Genomic DNA, 14,552 nt, shown 5'->3' with positions numbered 1-14,552 from the left:
TGTCTGACGATTAGTTTCGCCACCGTACCAAAATGGCGTGCCGCCCATCTGCCCAGCGACGCCCTGTTCGGAAACTCCTCATTTTCTTCAACTCGTGCGCGTCGCTATGCGATCCTCGGAGTTCGTCGACGTCTCTATCCGCTCCGCATCTCCGCACGCCGTCGTCCTCTCTCAGCACGTACTGTCCGGCTGGTGCGGTGTGCTCGTCGCCGGCCGGCGGCTGCTGCGCGGCCCCGGGCGTGTTGACTTTGGGTCCAGCGCGCTACCGGCTCATCAGCGCCGGCCGCCGACGCCGACGCATACGGAAAGCCCTGGGCGCCGCGTCATGAATGCCCGGCCGGGCCGTGATAAGATAGCAGACGGACGGCCGCGCCTAAGGGAATGTGGGTCGTCCCCGGCTCTCAGGCGGCGCGCGAGCGCCGCCGGGTCGGCTGAGGCTACCGGGTGGAGTGGACACAGGCTGGAGCGGACACAGGGTGGAGCGGACACAGGGCGGAGTGGACACACAGCGGAGCGGACACAGGGGAGCGGACACTGGGCGGAGCGGACGCAGTGCGGAACGGGTACAGACGTGAAGAAGTCAACCATCGGGTGTGGAGGGACGACAGCCGCTGGTCCGCCGCGCCCGCGCCAGCGACGAACGCCAGCCGGCCGCCGACGGCTGGGGGCGGCACGCCGGTGTGCGTCACGCCCGTGCGAGAGAGGCGGCGGGGGCGGCGCTATCGACCGGGCCACGCGGTCGCGGGGAGGGTGCGCCGCCCGCCACGCGGCCCCGTCGTCACCGGCCGCCCCCGCCGCCCCCGCCGCCGCCCCCGCCCCCGCCGCCGTCGTCGCGGTCAGTCGATACGCCGGTGGTACGCACCGCCGGCGGTGTCGACCCGGCGCGGTGGACCAGCGCCGCCCCGAGCTGCGGACGAGGCCCGGCCCGGCGGCGGGCACTGGGAGGGCGCCGGCCTGGACTCGCAGCGCCTTGTTTGGCCGTCCCGTCTCGTTCGTGGTGGTTGCCGACGCAGCCGCATGCGTCGTGAAGTAATATAACGATAATAATAATATTTGGCCTGATGATATCAGTGATAATGATTGCAATGTCATTACCAGTGGTAAACATTGTAATAAAACCATGCTAAAAATTATTCTAATGCGCTTCCTTATACGTAATAATGGTGGCAGGCGCCTGTCGAGCACGCCTCAGTGGCTCCAAACGTGCGGGAAGCCAGCATGAGTTGCGCGCTGCAGGGTGGGAACAGTGCAGATCCGCGAGGCGTCTCAAAATCCGGCCGGTGTTCTGACCCGGCCTATGCCTTGACCCGGCCGGTGTTCTAACCCGACCGGTGTTCTCACCCGGTCGGTGTTCTGACCTGGTCGCTGTTCTGACCCGGCCGGTGTTCTGACCCGGCCGATGTTCTGGCCCGGCCGGTGTGCTGCCAGCCGAGCCGTAGCCACCCGCTGTGTGCTGTCGGCGTTGTGTGCCTGCCTTTGTCAGCCGGAAAGCCAGGGATGACTGATGGAGGGAGAGGGCGGAGCGAGCTGGGCGACATGCCGGGAGCAGGGCATTGGCAGTGATGTGGCGTACGGAATAAACGAGGATGGCCGAGCGCGATCCAATCGATGCCGTGTACGGCCAGTGGGGAGGAAGGGAGATACCGGAGGGTTATAGGTGCTTTATGAGCTGAGCTGTAAGTCTTGCTCTGTAAGCTCCCAGATTATTGAGATTGAGCCAATTTGTTTGGGGGTTTTCTACATTTTGAGCTAGTAATATGACAATAGATGCCTTCGGCCGGAGCAATACAATAAGATAGTGGAGGGAGAGGGAAAAGGCCTCTTATTAACTCCGGGATTATGCAAAAATGTGTGCCCTCCTAGTCCCCAGCGCAATGAGCCAAATAAAGGAGAGGATTGAGGGCAGGGAGCGTCGGAATGAGGCCGAGGGAGGGAAGACGGGAGATTCAGCTGGAGGGCGGGGAGTGTCGGAATGAGGCCGAAGGAGGGGAAGGGGGAGGGGAAGAGATTCGGCGCCGTACAGCCCTCTGTAAGAGATGTTTGACCCAAAATTTGCGGAATTTCCGGACAAAGAAGAATGGGTAGGAAATGGCTCAGGTGTCTCCCACCTTCCGTGGAATTAGAACGTCTGTGTTTGCTTTGGACGCCCTCATTACCAACTGGCCAAACCTGGCTACTAGAATGACTGTGGTTAATTGGGTGGGTGGCACGCAGCCGCCAAACCGGGAAGTGAACATCCGCCTGTCCGTTGTGTGCATATGCGGGTTTGCAGACACCCTCGTCATTTGCAGCTGCTTGTGAGAATGCGGGATGCGTGAAGTGGGAGCCCGAAATTGATTTGGTGGCACGCTCCCTGCGTAAGCCGGTTTAGAGCCGTAGAAATTCGACCGTAATTGGACGCCGCCCGCTTGCTTACCAGATCAAACAGGCCTATCACAGCCGTGATGGCGGCTGCAGTCGAGCGTGGTCGCGATACCCCAGCCAAGAGCGTCGCGCGGCCACAAGACGCGCAGGCGCGGCTCGTCCCTGTCGGCGCCCACCAGCCGGGCGGAGCAGGCGTCTGCGGTGAACAGCTTGGCTGTAGCGCGGCGTTCGCGCGCGCCCCGTTCCCTCAGGTCACCGGGCGCCGCAGCCGAACCGGAGAGACGCCGCGCGCCGAGCCCCGGTCCGCGCCCGCAGCCTGTTGGGCACAGGTGTATACGCGGCCAGATAGATTGCCCTTCCAAGTGTCGCTCAACTATTGCTGTCTCTGGAATATATATAGAATACGTGACATCCTAGGCTGCCTCTTGTATCAATACTTCATGTTTTAAGTTGTCCTTGTACAGCTAGGAGCTCAGAGCTCAGAGCTCAGAGCTCAGAAACGTTCGCAACATGTTTCAACGCCATTGGTAAGTAATATTGCGGGAGATCAGCTCTCGCTGAGCTCCTGGCAGTCGAGGGCTGGTTTACGGGTGGCGTTGCGTGGCAACACTTATCGGTGACGTAAACACGGCTGTCGCGTTCTTTGCTCGTCGTCCGGCCGAGACGAAACGCTCTCCACGGCCCGCCCCTCGCCCTGCGACAGGACGTGCGCCACAGAGTGGCGAGACAGTCATGTGATGCAGCTCCCATTGCCTTGGGTGTCATCATGAGGCCGTGGTCTGCGGCTCGGGATGCCTGGCGGACGGCGAATTGTAACTCTTTTTTTTAATCGGCCAATTTTCTGAAGAATACGAATGCGGTCCGTAGCTTTGCCTGCGGTGATCGGCTGAAAGTGCTGAGCAATTTTCGTGATGTTTACAAACGCTCGTCGTTGCTGGTAGTTCATTGCGATATGTAACTAGCATTCATTTACGCGCGTTCAGTCAAATAAATAATACATACTTTCACCCGTCTTCGTATGTTGAGGATCGATATCACCATGGCAGACCGCGCTGCTTAGTTGTAGGAGTTGTACGCAGGGTTGGTCGGCTGGGGAGCCTTATAGCTCGGGGCGGCGTAGGTGGACTCCGGGGCCTTGTAAGCCGGGGCGGCGTAGGTCGGCTCAGGGGCCTTGTAGGCCGGTGCAGCGTATGTGGGCTCCGGGGCCTTGTAGGTCGCAGCAGCGTACGTCGGCTCAGGGGCCTTGTAGGCCGGGGCAGCGTAGGTGGGCTCCGGGGCCTTGTAGGCCGGTGCGGCGTAGGTCGGCTTAGGGGCCTTGTAGGTCGGTGCGGCGTAAGTCGGCTTAGGGGCCTTGTAGGCCGGTGCGGCGTAGGTCGGCTCCGGGGCCTTGTAGGCAGGGGCGGCGTAGGTCGGCTCCGGGGCCTTGTAGGTCGGGGCAGCGTACGTCGGCTCGGGGGCCTTATAGGTCGGGGCAGCGTATGTCGGCTCCGGGGCCTTGTAGGCAGGGGCGGCGTAGGTCGGCTCCGGGGCCTTGTAGGTCGGGGCAGCGTACGTCGGCTCGGGGGCCTTATAGGTCGGGGCAGCGTACGTCGGCTCTGGGGCCTTGTAGGCCGGCGCGGCGTAGGTCGGCTCCGGGGCCTTGTAGGTCGGGGCAGCGTACGTCGGCTTAGGGGCCTTGTAGGTCGGTGCGGCGTAGGTCGACTTCGGGGCCTCGTAAGCTGGCGCGGCATAGCTCTGTTCCCGGGCCTTGTGAGCCGGCGCGGCGTAGGCGGGCTGCGGGGCTTTGTAGGCGGGCTGCGGGTGGTACTCCGGGTACTGGGCCTCGCCCTCGTACTCCACCTGGGCGACAAAGCCGGACTCGCCGTCCACGCTGTAGGAGACCTTCTGCGTGCGGCCGTCGGGCAGCGCGACGTAGTAGGCGCCGCTGGTGGCGTAACCGTCCCGGCTCTCCTGCGCCGAGTACTGCGGCGCGTACTCCCCGTAGCCTTTCACCGCGTAGTCGAACACGTACTGGGCCGGCTCCTGAGGACGAGAGGTGGGTGCCAGGGCGCGCTGATAGTCGTCTGGGTGGGGATCGGCGCATCGGCTGTTGAGGCCGTCAGTCCCACCAACCCGGGGCAGAAGCCTGGACGGTGAACGTATCCCGCGGTGGGGATCAAACCCAGCTCGTGACGCGGCGGCTCAGGTGTTTGGCCTGCGCCCGGCCTTGTGAAGGCCGGCCACGCGACGCCGGGAGCCATCTGGCCCGACGATAAACCACGGGACGGCTGAACGAGCCCCATGTGTGGCGGCGCCGCCAAACACCGCACGTGCGTCATCCCTGGGCCGCTATCGCGAGCCGCATCTCGCGCTGAGTGTTTGGGCGGCCCCGGCGCGCAAATAATGCCGGGGAGGTTCAGCAAACTGCAGGACGAAAGCGGTATTGGGGTGTTTTTTTTTTGGCACGCACTGTCACGCTTACCTCATACTCTGGCGTATTGTAGCTGGGCGCGGCGTAGCTCTGAGCATGGCGGCTGGGAGCAGCGTAGCTTTGAGCCTGCTGGCTCGGAGCTCCGTAGCTCGGGGCCGCAGTGGTGGCGGGGGCCTCGTAGCTCGGGGTGGTTCCCTTGTCGGCGGCGGCCACGGCCAGCACGGCGGCGACAAGGAAGAGCTGCGGTCACGCGGAGGTCAGAGGTCATGCAGAAGTCATCGTCGACCTGAAAGCGGCCACGTGGCGGGGCCCCTCAAGCAGCGTTTCTGTGCGACGTCACGAGCGCTAATGCTGGACGCCATTACCCAGCGACGCCACGAGCACCAGTGCTGAACGCTATTGCCTGTTTCTTGGAAAAGCCGAGCACCAGCCGCCTGTGGGAATGACCCCGGGGATCCCCGTGAGAGTGGCGGCAGTGGTGCGGCGTCGATCGCGGCCGCCGTCTCTCACCTTCATGCTGCTGCTGCGGGTGTGGCTGCTGGCCGGTCAACTGGACTGTTGGCTCGACCCGCGGACCGGCGCCTTATGTAGGCGGGCGGACAGGGTCAGCCGCCCGCCCCGGGGCCCTCGCGTCCCGCGCGCCGGCCGGCCCGTGCCCCCCGATCGCGGTAATAGCGTCCGTTGCGTCACGACCGCTGCCGGCGCGGCGCGGAACGCACGCGCCACGCCGGCAGAGCGGTTCCTGGTGGGGCCCGTGCTGGGGACGGGCGCGGCCTGGCCGGGGGCTTCAGTTGACGGTCAGGCCTCGCGGCTGGCCGCTGGCGTCAGCAGCTGGGTCGAGAGTGTGCTGGTCGGGTTGTGATCTCGTCCCAGACGTGTCGAACTCAGGTCCCGTTGGCTGAGGGCGGGCTCGGCATCGGCCTGAGACAGGTCGGGTTCAGGTTATGCCCATGTCCGGCTGAGGGTCCCCGCTCGTTAACTCGTGTCGAGCCGCCCCGCGCCAGGACGTCAGTTGGAGGCCCGTCACCGGAATGGTCACGGCAGGGTACAGTCCCCATGCTCCGTTTTGTTTACGGGCAGCTGCTGTCAATGGGCTCGACACTCCCCCTGCCAGACCCGGGATTTGTAATGTTGACACTGACGTGCCTGCATAAACCTGGACGTCGATGCCGTAGCGGGGAACCGTTGACGTTTTCTAAGATACGATTGTGTATGAATGCGGCCCGGCTGGTGTCGGGCCGCGCTGTGTGACTGTGATCGACATGCGAGTAAACGGAGATGCAGGCGGATCAGTTGGCTACCAGCCGGTGTTTTCGAATTCACACGGCACCATGGTGCGAGTCTGGGGCGTGCCTCTGACGCAAGGAGGCCGTCTGTGCCGGGACTGCGTGCTCTGTACGCCACTCCACCCCCACCCTCGGCTGGGTATCGTCCAGCCGTCACACCGGCGGTCCACGAGCGGGTCCCGGAGCTGTGGCCGGCGGCGACGACACCCCGCGTACGTGCCGTGCAGCGGCGGCGCGCGGCAGCGAGCCGGGCCCCTCAGAGCGTCGGCCGGCAGGTCAACACGCAGCCGGCGCGCCAATCAATAGCGCGCTCCCGGCAGCGGGCCGAACAGGAGGCGAGCGTGGCCGACCGGCGGCGGGTCAGCCGGGTCACACACGGCTGCACCCGCTGGATCGGAGCAGTGACGTCCCTCGCGAGCATGTGCGCCCTGGAAAATGGCGTCGGGCTTGTGTGGGAAGGAAGGAGGCTCTACGATGCGCTGCATCTATCGCGATTAGCCGTCAGGTCCGGCACACGCCCCGCTATTGTGGTACAGAATGATGAAGCGCGGCTGGTGTTAGATGGTCGGGCTGCTACAGCTTTCCAGAATAAAATGTTCGCTATGCGGAAGACACGGGGCGTGAAAAATGGCGCTTCCAGCATGGGATGAAGATTGCAGAGCTCTGCTGCGGATTGCGCGGCTCAGCCCCACGGCAAAGCATTTTCATTTATTATGTTGGGAACGGACATCGGAGTTGATTGCACCTTGACCTACTGGAACACTATCCATTTGAGTTGCTTTTCCCCAGAAGGGCACATCGATCATGATTTGAGCCAGACTCCGCCAGCGGGCGTCAGTATCGTGACTGGGACCACAGACATCGTGCAATACCGCTTTGGTTGATCCGGTTTTTCAACAAAGTGCATAAGCGTCTGCCGCCGCGTGTGCAATAACTTGACGTTGGGGAACGCCCTGGGAGGCTCCATTCGTGCAAGGCATGAGATAAGGCCATGGCTATTAAGGCATAGAATGTGACTGATCTGGGTCTGGAATGGGGTCATGAAGTGGTGGAGCAGTGCAGAATCTTCCGAAGCAGAGCAGTTTTCGGAACGGAGATGTCTAGAGTAAAGTCCCTCCAGCCAGCCTTCTAGCCAGGCGCAGCCCACAGTCGATCCTTATCACGCCACTCAATTTTGCTGATTGCTAAGCGTGCCATATTTCATGTTTCTAGTCTCTCCTGTTTGGCTATCACCACTGGCTGGTGTGGCACGCGCGGCCACATGCCTGAGCATCGCACAGTCTGCCGACAATGATTGGATTTTCGTCGTTGCCAGTGGAAGTTTCAGTTCGTTCCGTGTTCGTGTTTCGCGGCATCCGTTCAAACATCACGTGTCGATGCTGATAAGTGTGTAATGGGCCTTTTCAGTTTGGATGACCTGGCAAAAACGCTCATTAGCCCCTGGCACGTGACCTAAACGTGGTCTTGTTTTGCTTCGCGCGCCGCCGATCAAAGCGGGGCGGTGAAAGTGGGGAGTGCTGTCGCTGTCCTGATGCTGACGCGCTAGCACCGCCAGTGCGGAGGGGGAGGCGGTGCGCGGATTGACTGGAGCACGTGCGGACCCGGAGGCCAGCCCGAGCTATCTTCCCGAGCCCCCTATGTGGGCGTCGAGGACGGTGCAATCGCACGGTTGCTCTATCGTAGGGGAAGGAAGCTCAGAATTTGGCGTTGGCTTATTGGCGCTTGCACTGGATGTCCATTTATTCGGCTTCTGCGCACAACCCCTGCAAGGCTTGCATGACCTTGACCTGTCCCGGGCAACCCCTTCACCAACAGCATCGGGCCGCCCATCTGCATGAGCTCAATCTCGACATCTTAATGAGCATTGCGCGGGCGTCATGCGCACGGCCATAAACCATAGCCGTGCGTAAATTGCGTACAAGCCGTTAATTTTCCGGGAGAGAAAACGACACCTTACCACACCTCCCCTAAGCAGTGCGGCGTCAGTGGCCGGCCGTTTAGCAGTGGTTGCGGCGCTCTCTCGGCCGCGGCGCCGCCGGCCGCTGCTCTGTTGATCAGCCTGCGGTCGGGACGGGAGGCGGAGAGAGGGGCGCCGTCGGCCGGCCTGCCCGGCCGTCCACGCCCCGGTACAGGGCCCGGGCGGGGGGCGGGTGTGTCGCGGCGGCCCTGGCGGCCGACCCAGACCGTCTGATCTACGGTTTGGCCCGTCCCGGCCTGGTGGCAGGGGGGCCGGCGGCGGCCGGGCGCACGCCCTTCGAAACGGCGCCGTGTATTCTCTGGAAAAGGCGCCGAGTATTCTCCCGGACAGGCGCCATGTGTTCTCTGGAATAGGCGCTGAGTATTCTCCGGGACAGGCGCCATGTATTCTCCGGGAAAGGCACCGTGTATTCTCCGGGATAGGCTCTGAGTATTACCCGGGAAGGGCGCAGTGTATTCTCCGGGAAAGATGCCGTGTGTTCTCCGGGATAGGCGCAGTGTATTCTCCGGGATAGGTGCTGAGTATTCTCTGGGGCAGGTGCCGTGTATTCTCTGGGAAAGGCGCTGAGTATTCTCCTGTACAGGCGCCGGCCATGTATTCTCCGGGATAGGCGCAGTGTATTCTCCGGGATAGGCGCTGAGTATTCTCTGGGAAAGGCACCTTGTATTCTTCGGGAAAGGCACCGTGTATTCTCCGGGATAGGCGCTGAGTATTCTCCGGGCAAGCTGTCTGAGGCTGTTAGGGCGACATTAAATGGAAAACTTGTGAAGAGATGTGCAATTTGCATCGCTGTTTCCACTTACACTGGTTTGGCGTATGCAGTTAATCCCATTAGAAGGGACTTTCTTCCAGACGTCCGCTTCGCGACGTAACGGTCAGATAGCATTTTGCCATTTTCACAATTTCTGTCAGACATTTGTGGGTTTGCATTCAGAGTACTTGCAGATTATGGTATATTGATGTACGCTGAACCCACCGTCCTCATCAAAGCTTATCAAAAGTCATGGGATAATTCTACCTCTGACCTTTCGCTAGACAGCCAGACAGGCCTGCGGTGGGTTTTACCCGCCCGACAGCGCTACAACACGGCCGCACCGATCCAGGCGGACGATCTTTGGCCGGTTGCCACCCGACGCTTCAGTGCCAGCCGGACCAGACAATGCGTCCGTTCCGGGACGGCTCGCACCCAGGGCCGGCGCCGGACGCCACGCGTCACGCGTCGTCTCGCCACCTTCTCACCTGCCGCGCGTCCGCCTTCGGCCGCGGCGGCGGCGGGGCGGCCGTGTCTCGGTGCTGCCCGGCGGACCTCGGCGCCTCGCCACCCGCCGCGCCGGCCGTCAGCGACTCGTTGCCTGGGTCGGGCCGGGGCCGCGCGGCACACGGATGAACCCCAGGGACCGCTGCATCGATTGGGCCGCACCTGGCGGCGCGAGCTGGCTCACCCGGTCACGGCGAGACGACCTCGGGCCGGCCGTACCGGGTCAGTGGGTGACACGGCGGGAGACGCGGAGGAGCGGTGGCCTGGGAGCGGCGCGTGACCGGTGCAGGCGGAGGTGACCCCAGATTTGGCCGGTGGATCGGGCTCTCCCCCCCCCCCCCCGAGGTCACTGTCAGGTGTGGTTGGCCTCACCTACCGGAACCATGGAGCCGTCACGGACCTGAGGTCACCAAGGCGAAGGGCTGGCCAGAGCTAATTACGCGGCGAGGTGCGGCTTATCTTGCCACGACCACCGACAGGCGCGACTGACCTGAGGCCGCTGACAGGTGCGGCTGACCTGAGGCCGCTGACAGGCGTGGCTGACCTGAGGCCGCTGACAGGCGTGGCTGACCTGAGGCCGCTGACAGGCGTGGCTGACCTGAAGCCGCTGACAGGCGCGACTGACCTGAGGCCGCTGACAGGCGTGACTGACCTGAGGCTGCTAACAGGCGTGGCTGACCTGAGGCCACTGACAGGTTCGGCTGACCTGAGGCCACTGACAGGCGTGGCTGACCTGAGGCCGCTGACGGGTGTGACTGACCTGAGGCCGCTGACAGGCGCGGCTGACCTGAGGCCGCTGACAGGTGTGACTGACCTGAGGCCGCTGACGGGTGTGACTGACCTGAGGCCGCTGACAGGCGCGACTGACCTGAGGCCGCTGACAGGCGCGGCTGACCTGAGGCCGCCTGACGGGTGTGACTAACCTGAGGCCGCTGACAGGCGTGGCTGACCTGAGGCCGCTGACTGGCGTGGCTGACCTGGCGCCGCTGACTGGCGTGGCTGACCTGGCGCCGCTGAAAGGCGTGGCTGACCGGAGGCCGCTGACAGGCATGGCTGACCGGAGGCCGCTGACAGGCGTGGCTGACCGGAGGCCGCTGACAGGCGTGGCTGACCTGAGGCCGCTGACAGGCGCGACTGACCTGAGGCCGCTGACAGGCGTGGCTGACCTGAGGCCGCTGACAGCGGCCGTCAGCCCGTCGGACGTTCGTGACATCATCATCCCGCCACCTGGCGCCAGGCGTGGCCGGCTGTCAGCGCCTGACGGCCGACCCTGCCCGCCGCCTGCGGCCACTGGTGCGGAGCCGCCGCCGCCGGCGACGGCCCCCGTATCTGGGCCGGGATCGGCTCGGTTGGTAACCGTGACCCACAGCCGACCACCCAGGCCGCCGCCCGCCGGCCACCGACCGCTGGCGGCGGGCCGCAGCCGCGTATTCTGCGTGGATTGGGCGCTGCGCGTGCTGGCGCTGTGGCCAGCCACGAGACTGCGGCTCCAATCTGGATCGGCAGGCTGTGAGGCCAACAGACGGCTGAAATTAGTCCGCACCTGTTCTTCGAGGGAGAGACTAAATGCGCGGAACGTGCAAACGTTTTTGCTGATAGCGGTTCAATGAAAAGTGACGGTAGCTTTGGCAGCTCCGTTTCACCAGTCAAGACAGAAATCATTACCGACGCATTCGGCAGTGACGCAACAGCAGCAAATGGAGCAGCAGCCTGGAGTGAGGCGCCGCAAGCGCGGGCCCCGCTCTAGTCCTCAGGGTGCCCACGGCGACGCGGGTGCCGCGCGCGCCAGGCCTGCCGCAGTGGCGGGGCGTGGTGCGCGTGGAGCGCCGGCCTGGCCTGGTGGTGGGTGGCGGCCACAAAGTTAGAGAGCACCGAGTGGAAGTTTCGACGTACGACGGTGTCCTGGGATGTGACGGCGCGCCGTTGCGCACAGGCGAGCTGCGTTATTGTGGGCAGCTGTGCCGCCGCCAGCTGGCACCAGCAGGAGGCCAGAGCTGCTCCCACCGCCCGTGGGCGCTAGCCTGTGCCAGGGGGAGACGGTGCTACAGGGCAGTGTCGCAGCTCCCCCCCCCCCCCCCCCCGCAATGTCGGCACTCGGCCGCCGGCGGTTTCGCCCGTACCTCTCTGAGGCGGCCGCCTCAGCGGGGTGTGCCCGACCCAGCCGGGTCGGTCGGAGCTCTCAGCGGAGTGTACGCGACCCAGCCGGGTCGGTCGGAGCTCTCAGTGGAGTGTACGCGACCCATCCGGGTCGGTCGGAGCTCTCAGCGGGGTGTGCCCGACCCATCCGGGTCGGTCGGAGCTCTCAGTGGAGTGTACGCGACCCATTCGGGTCGGTCGGAGCTCTCAGCGGAGTGTACGCGACCCAGCCGGGTCGGTCGGAGCTCTCAGCGGAGTGTACGCGACCCATCCGGGTCGGTCGGAGCTCTCAGCGGGGTGTGCCCGACCCATCCGGGTCGGTCGGAGCTCTCAGTGGAGTGTACGCGACCCAGCCGGGTCGGTCGGAGCGTATGCAGTGGGGTGTGCTCAACCCACCCGGGGTCGGTCGGGGCGTATTCAGACGAGCCATTAAGAACTTGCCGGCGCCAGATCCATAACGCCTGGTGCAGATGGCGCCGGTAATTTTCGCGTCGAGGCAGTAAATCCGTCCATTGTAGAGTTTATCGGGCTGAGTTCTGTGAACGAAAACTCGTTGGAGTTTCTCGGAATGCAATGAGAGGCATAGGGTGCTGAGATACATTCGGCCAACAGTGGGTATTGTGGGGGGGGGGGGGGGGAGAACATTGCCGATAGTAATGATGCTGATTTAGTGTTTCCTCTCCCATTCCTTGTTCGTCGCCAACATGCCCGGTAGTATTGTCGAACTTTCGTCGCCGCCGTCGTGTAGTCTTCCTTCATGCCCGCGTCCTTCCCGCCCCATGTTTCTCCTTCGCCGTCGGCTCCCGTGCGCAGCGTAACCAGCCAGCCCCAAGGGCAGCTCCAGCGTGACATCCGGGACTCCGGAAAACAGGTCTTGAAAGGGAGGCCAACTTATCGCCGTCTTGGCCGGTCAGGCCCTCGTTTGCTCATGCTGGGACCCGCCCGTGGCTAGTCCAGCTAATGGCACGGTCACCGAGCGCTGACGCTGCAGCGTCCACCGTCCGTCCGCTGTGTCCCCCCCCCCCCCCCCCTGCTCTTCCGCCTCTTCCACTCTCCCCCGGGCCGTGACGTCCTGGCTGGGTCCAGCCGTCGTGAGTCGGGCTGCGCTGGTCCGTGACTGCCGTTCTACTGACGCTCAGCCCGGGACGTCGATCGACCACCCTGGATACCGGTCCGCTGTAACAAGGACAGGTCCGCCGTACCGAGGACACCGGTCCGCCGCTTTTTGTTTCACCGGTCGGCCGTTCTCGGCCCGCCTCTCCCGAGCAGGCGCGGGCGGCGTGTTTAGCCGGCTGCTGGGCTGGCCCGCTGACTGATGGCCCTCGCCCGGCGCGTCGCGGCCGGCGCCGCTGGCAGACGGCGTCTCAACACGGTCGACCTTCGCGGCGAGGCAGCCCGCCGCCGGCGCCGTCGCCGTGCGCCGGCTCTGTTTGGGTGGTGGCCGTGAAGAGGGCAGGCGGCGCGTCGGCCGCCGCGCCCGCCACTGGGTGGGAACATGGAGGTGGCACGGGCTTGCTAGCTGCCGCGGCGGGAAGCCGACGCTAAGTCTAAGCTATGTCAGTCCTAGTCTAAGTCAGCGGTTGACATCTGAGATGACCAAGCGAACCCGGTGGGATGGGGCGGAGCGCAGGAGCTGTCACCTGCGGCAGCCGGCGTGCGGGGACGGCACTTTGCTGGAACAGGCACGTGCGGGGTGCGAGGCCAGTTGCCACGGCGGAGGTCAGTGGACGGCCGCGACGTCCCCGATTCGGGGCGAACCGACGACCGCCGCCGTCAGACCTCCCGAAGTCGGGGCCGTCGACGGTGTGCGACGGCGACCGGGGTCGCGAGCTGGCCGAGGTGCGGCGGCGCCGACCGGTCTGCGGCCGGCCGCGCCGCCGGCTGGCACCGCCGCCCGGCTATTTCCAGCGCCGCTGACGGTCGCCGGAGGTGCCGTCGGTTCGGTGCTGTCCCGTGCGCGGCGGAGGCCGAGCTTCGGACGCTGCCAGGCGGCTCCGCGGGCGTCCGAGCCCCAGCGAGGTCGTCTTGTTGTCACTCGCAGCGGCTCTCCACCTGCACTGAGCTCCGGCTCGTGTTGTTGTATGTGAATAGAAGCACCGATAAAGGCGTGCCGGATGCCTGCGCCACAGATCAGCGCTCATCTCGTGTTATTCGATGCCAATGAAAGCAGCGCGTAACCATTTGAGCTATGCGTGACTGACTCCCAAAGAACGCCGTCGGTGCGCTTGGAAGTTGATATTATGCTGCGGCTGCCGTGCGGAAGCTCGACGTGTCAGTGGGAGGCCCTGGGGAGGCCCCGCGGGGATCGCGCAACATATCTTGGCAGCGGTGGGGACATTGAACGGGCCTTCGGCGACCAACACTGGCGCCGGGGATCGGTGACCAGCCCATGACTGCGGATGTGGTGACCTCTGCTGGTTGCCAGGGGCCGCGGGTGGAGCCGGGCTGTGCGCCAGCCGGGCGACGCCCGCGCCGTGTTCCGAGGCTCGGCCTGGCGCCTCCCATCCCACGACCGACGACCGCAGCGGAGCGGGTCGGAGCGGTCCATTGTCCGCGGCCGGTGCATCAGATCCGGCCGCGGGGCCGGAGGAACCGCCACCGCCGCCGCCGCCGCCGCCTTCGGCTGATGTTGGCAGCGGCTGGTCCGGTAGGGACGGCCGGCGCCGGCGCTGAGTGACGGCACGGCTGACTCGGACCGGTGCCGCCGCCGCCGCCGCCGCCCTGGCGCTCGAGCGCCGCCGGGACGGACCGGGGTGGGGCCGACCCCAGGTCGCGGCCTGGCGGGGGACCGGGGCCGAGCGGCGGCCCGCAGACGGCCCCGGCACCGGCCGCGAGACTATCTTTGCCAGTTGTTTGTGAGCAGTTGGACGAGACGAATGGCAGCAGTGGCGTTATTGCTCGCAGTGACGTTGATTAAATAATATGGAAACGGCTGTTCCTAGCAGGTAATGAGGTGTGTGGGACTTGTAGCGTCTAAGCGTCAGGCTAACGTGCGGGGAGGCAATGGTCGCTGTGCGGACGTGTGCGTGTTGGAGAGGCACGATTACTATCCGCCCCGGCGAGGAGACGTCCGCTGGTGCTAGATGTTGACGCTGGGCCTCCTGCTACCGCAACCGTCGC

The 14,552-nt window shown here is 64.5% G+C and overlaps 2 protein-coding genes across 2 annotated transcripts in view; one reads left to right on the top strand and one right to left on the bottom strand.

Moving 5' to 3' along the window:
* The window catches only part of LOC119100747 (uncharacterized), a 66,600-nt gene that overhangs the window by 34,030 nt on the left and 18,018 nt on the right, over positions 1-14,552 (top strand). The gene's annotated exons all lie outside the window — the stretch shown is intronic.
* On the bottom strand, positions 2,014-5,316 carry LOC119105601 (proline-rich extensin-like protein EPR1). Its single transcript, XM_037229064.1, has 3 exons — positions 5,285-5,316; positions 4,826-5,014; positions 2,014-4,386 (listed from the first exon to the last, which is right to left on the bottom strand). The coding sequence occupies exons 1-3, from the start codon at positions 5,288-5,290 to the stop codon at positions 3,421-3,423; spliced, it is 1,161 nt and encodes a 386-aa protein (XP_037084959.1). The 5' UTR covers positions 5,291-5,316; the 3' UTR covers positions 2,014-3,420.

This window comes from Pollicipes pollicipes, unplaced genomic scaffold (genome assembly GCF_011947565.3).
Source record: "Pollicipes pollicipes isolate AB1234 unplaced genomic scaffold, Ppol_2.1 Scaffold_2555;HRSCAF=2994_pilon_pilon_pilon, whole genome shotgun sequence".
NCBI classification, from domain to species: domain Eukaryota; kingdom Metazoa; phylum Arthropoda; class Thecostraca; order Pollicipedomorpha; family Pollicipedidae; genus Pollicipes; species Pollicipes pollicipes.
This window is presented reverse-complemented; position numbering and strand designations above follow the sequence as displayed.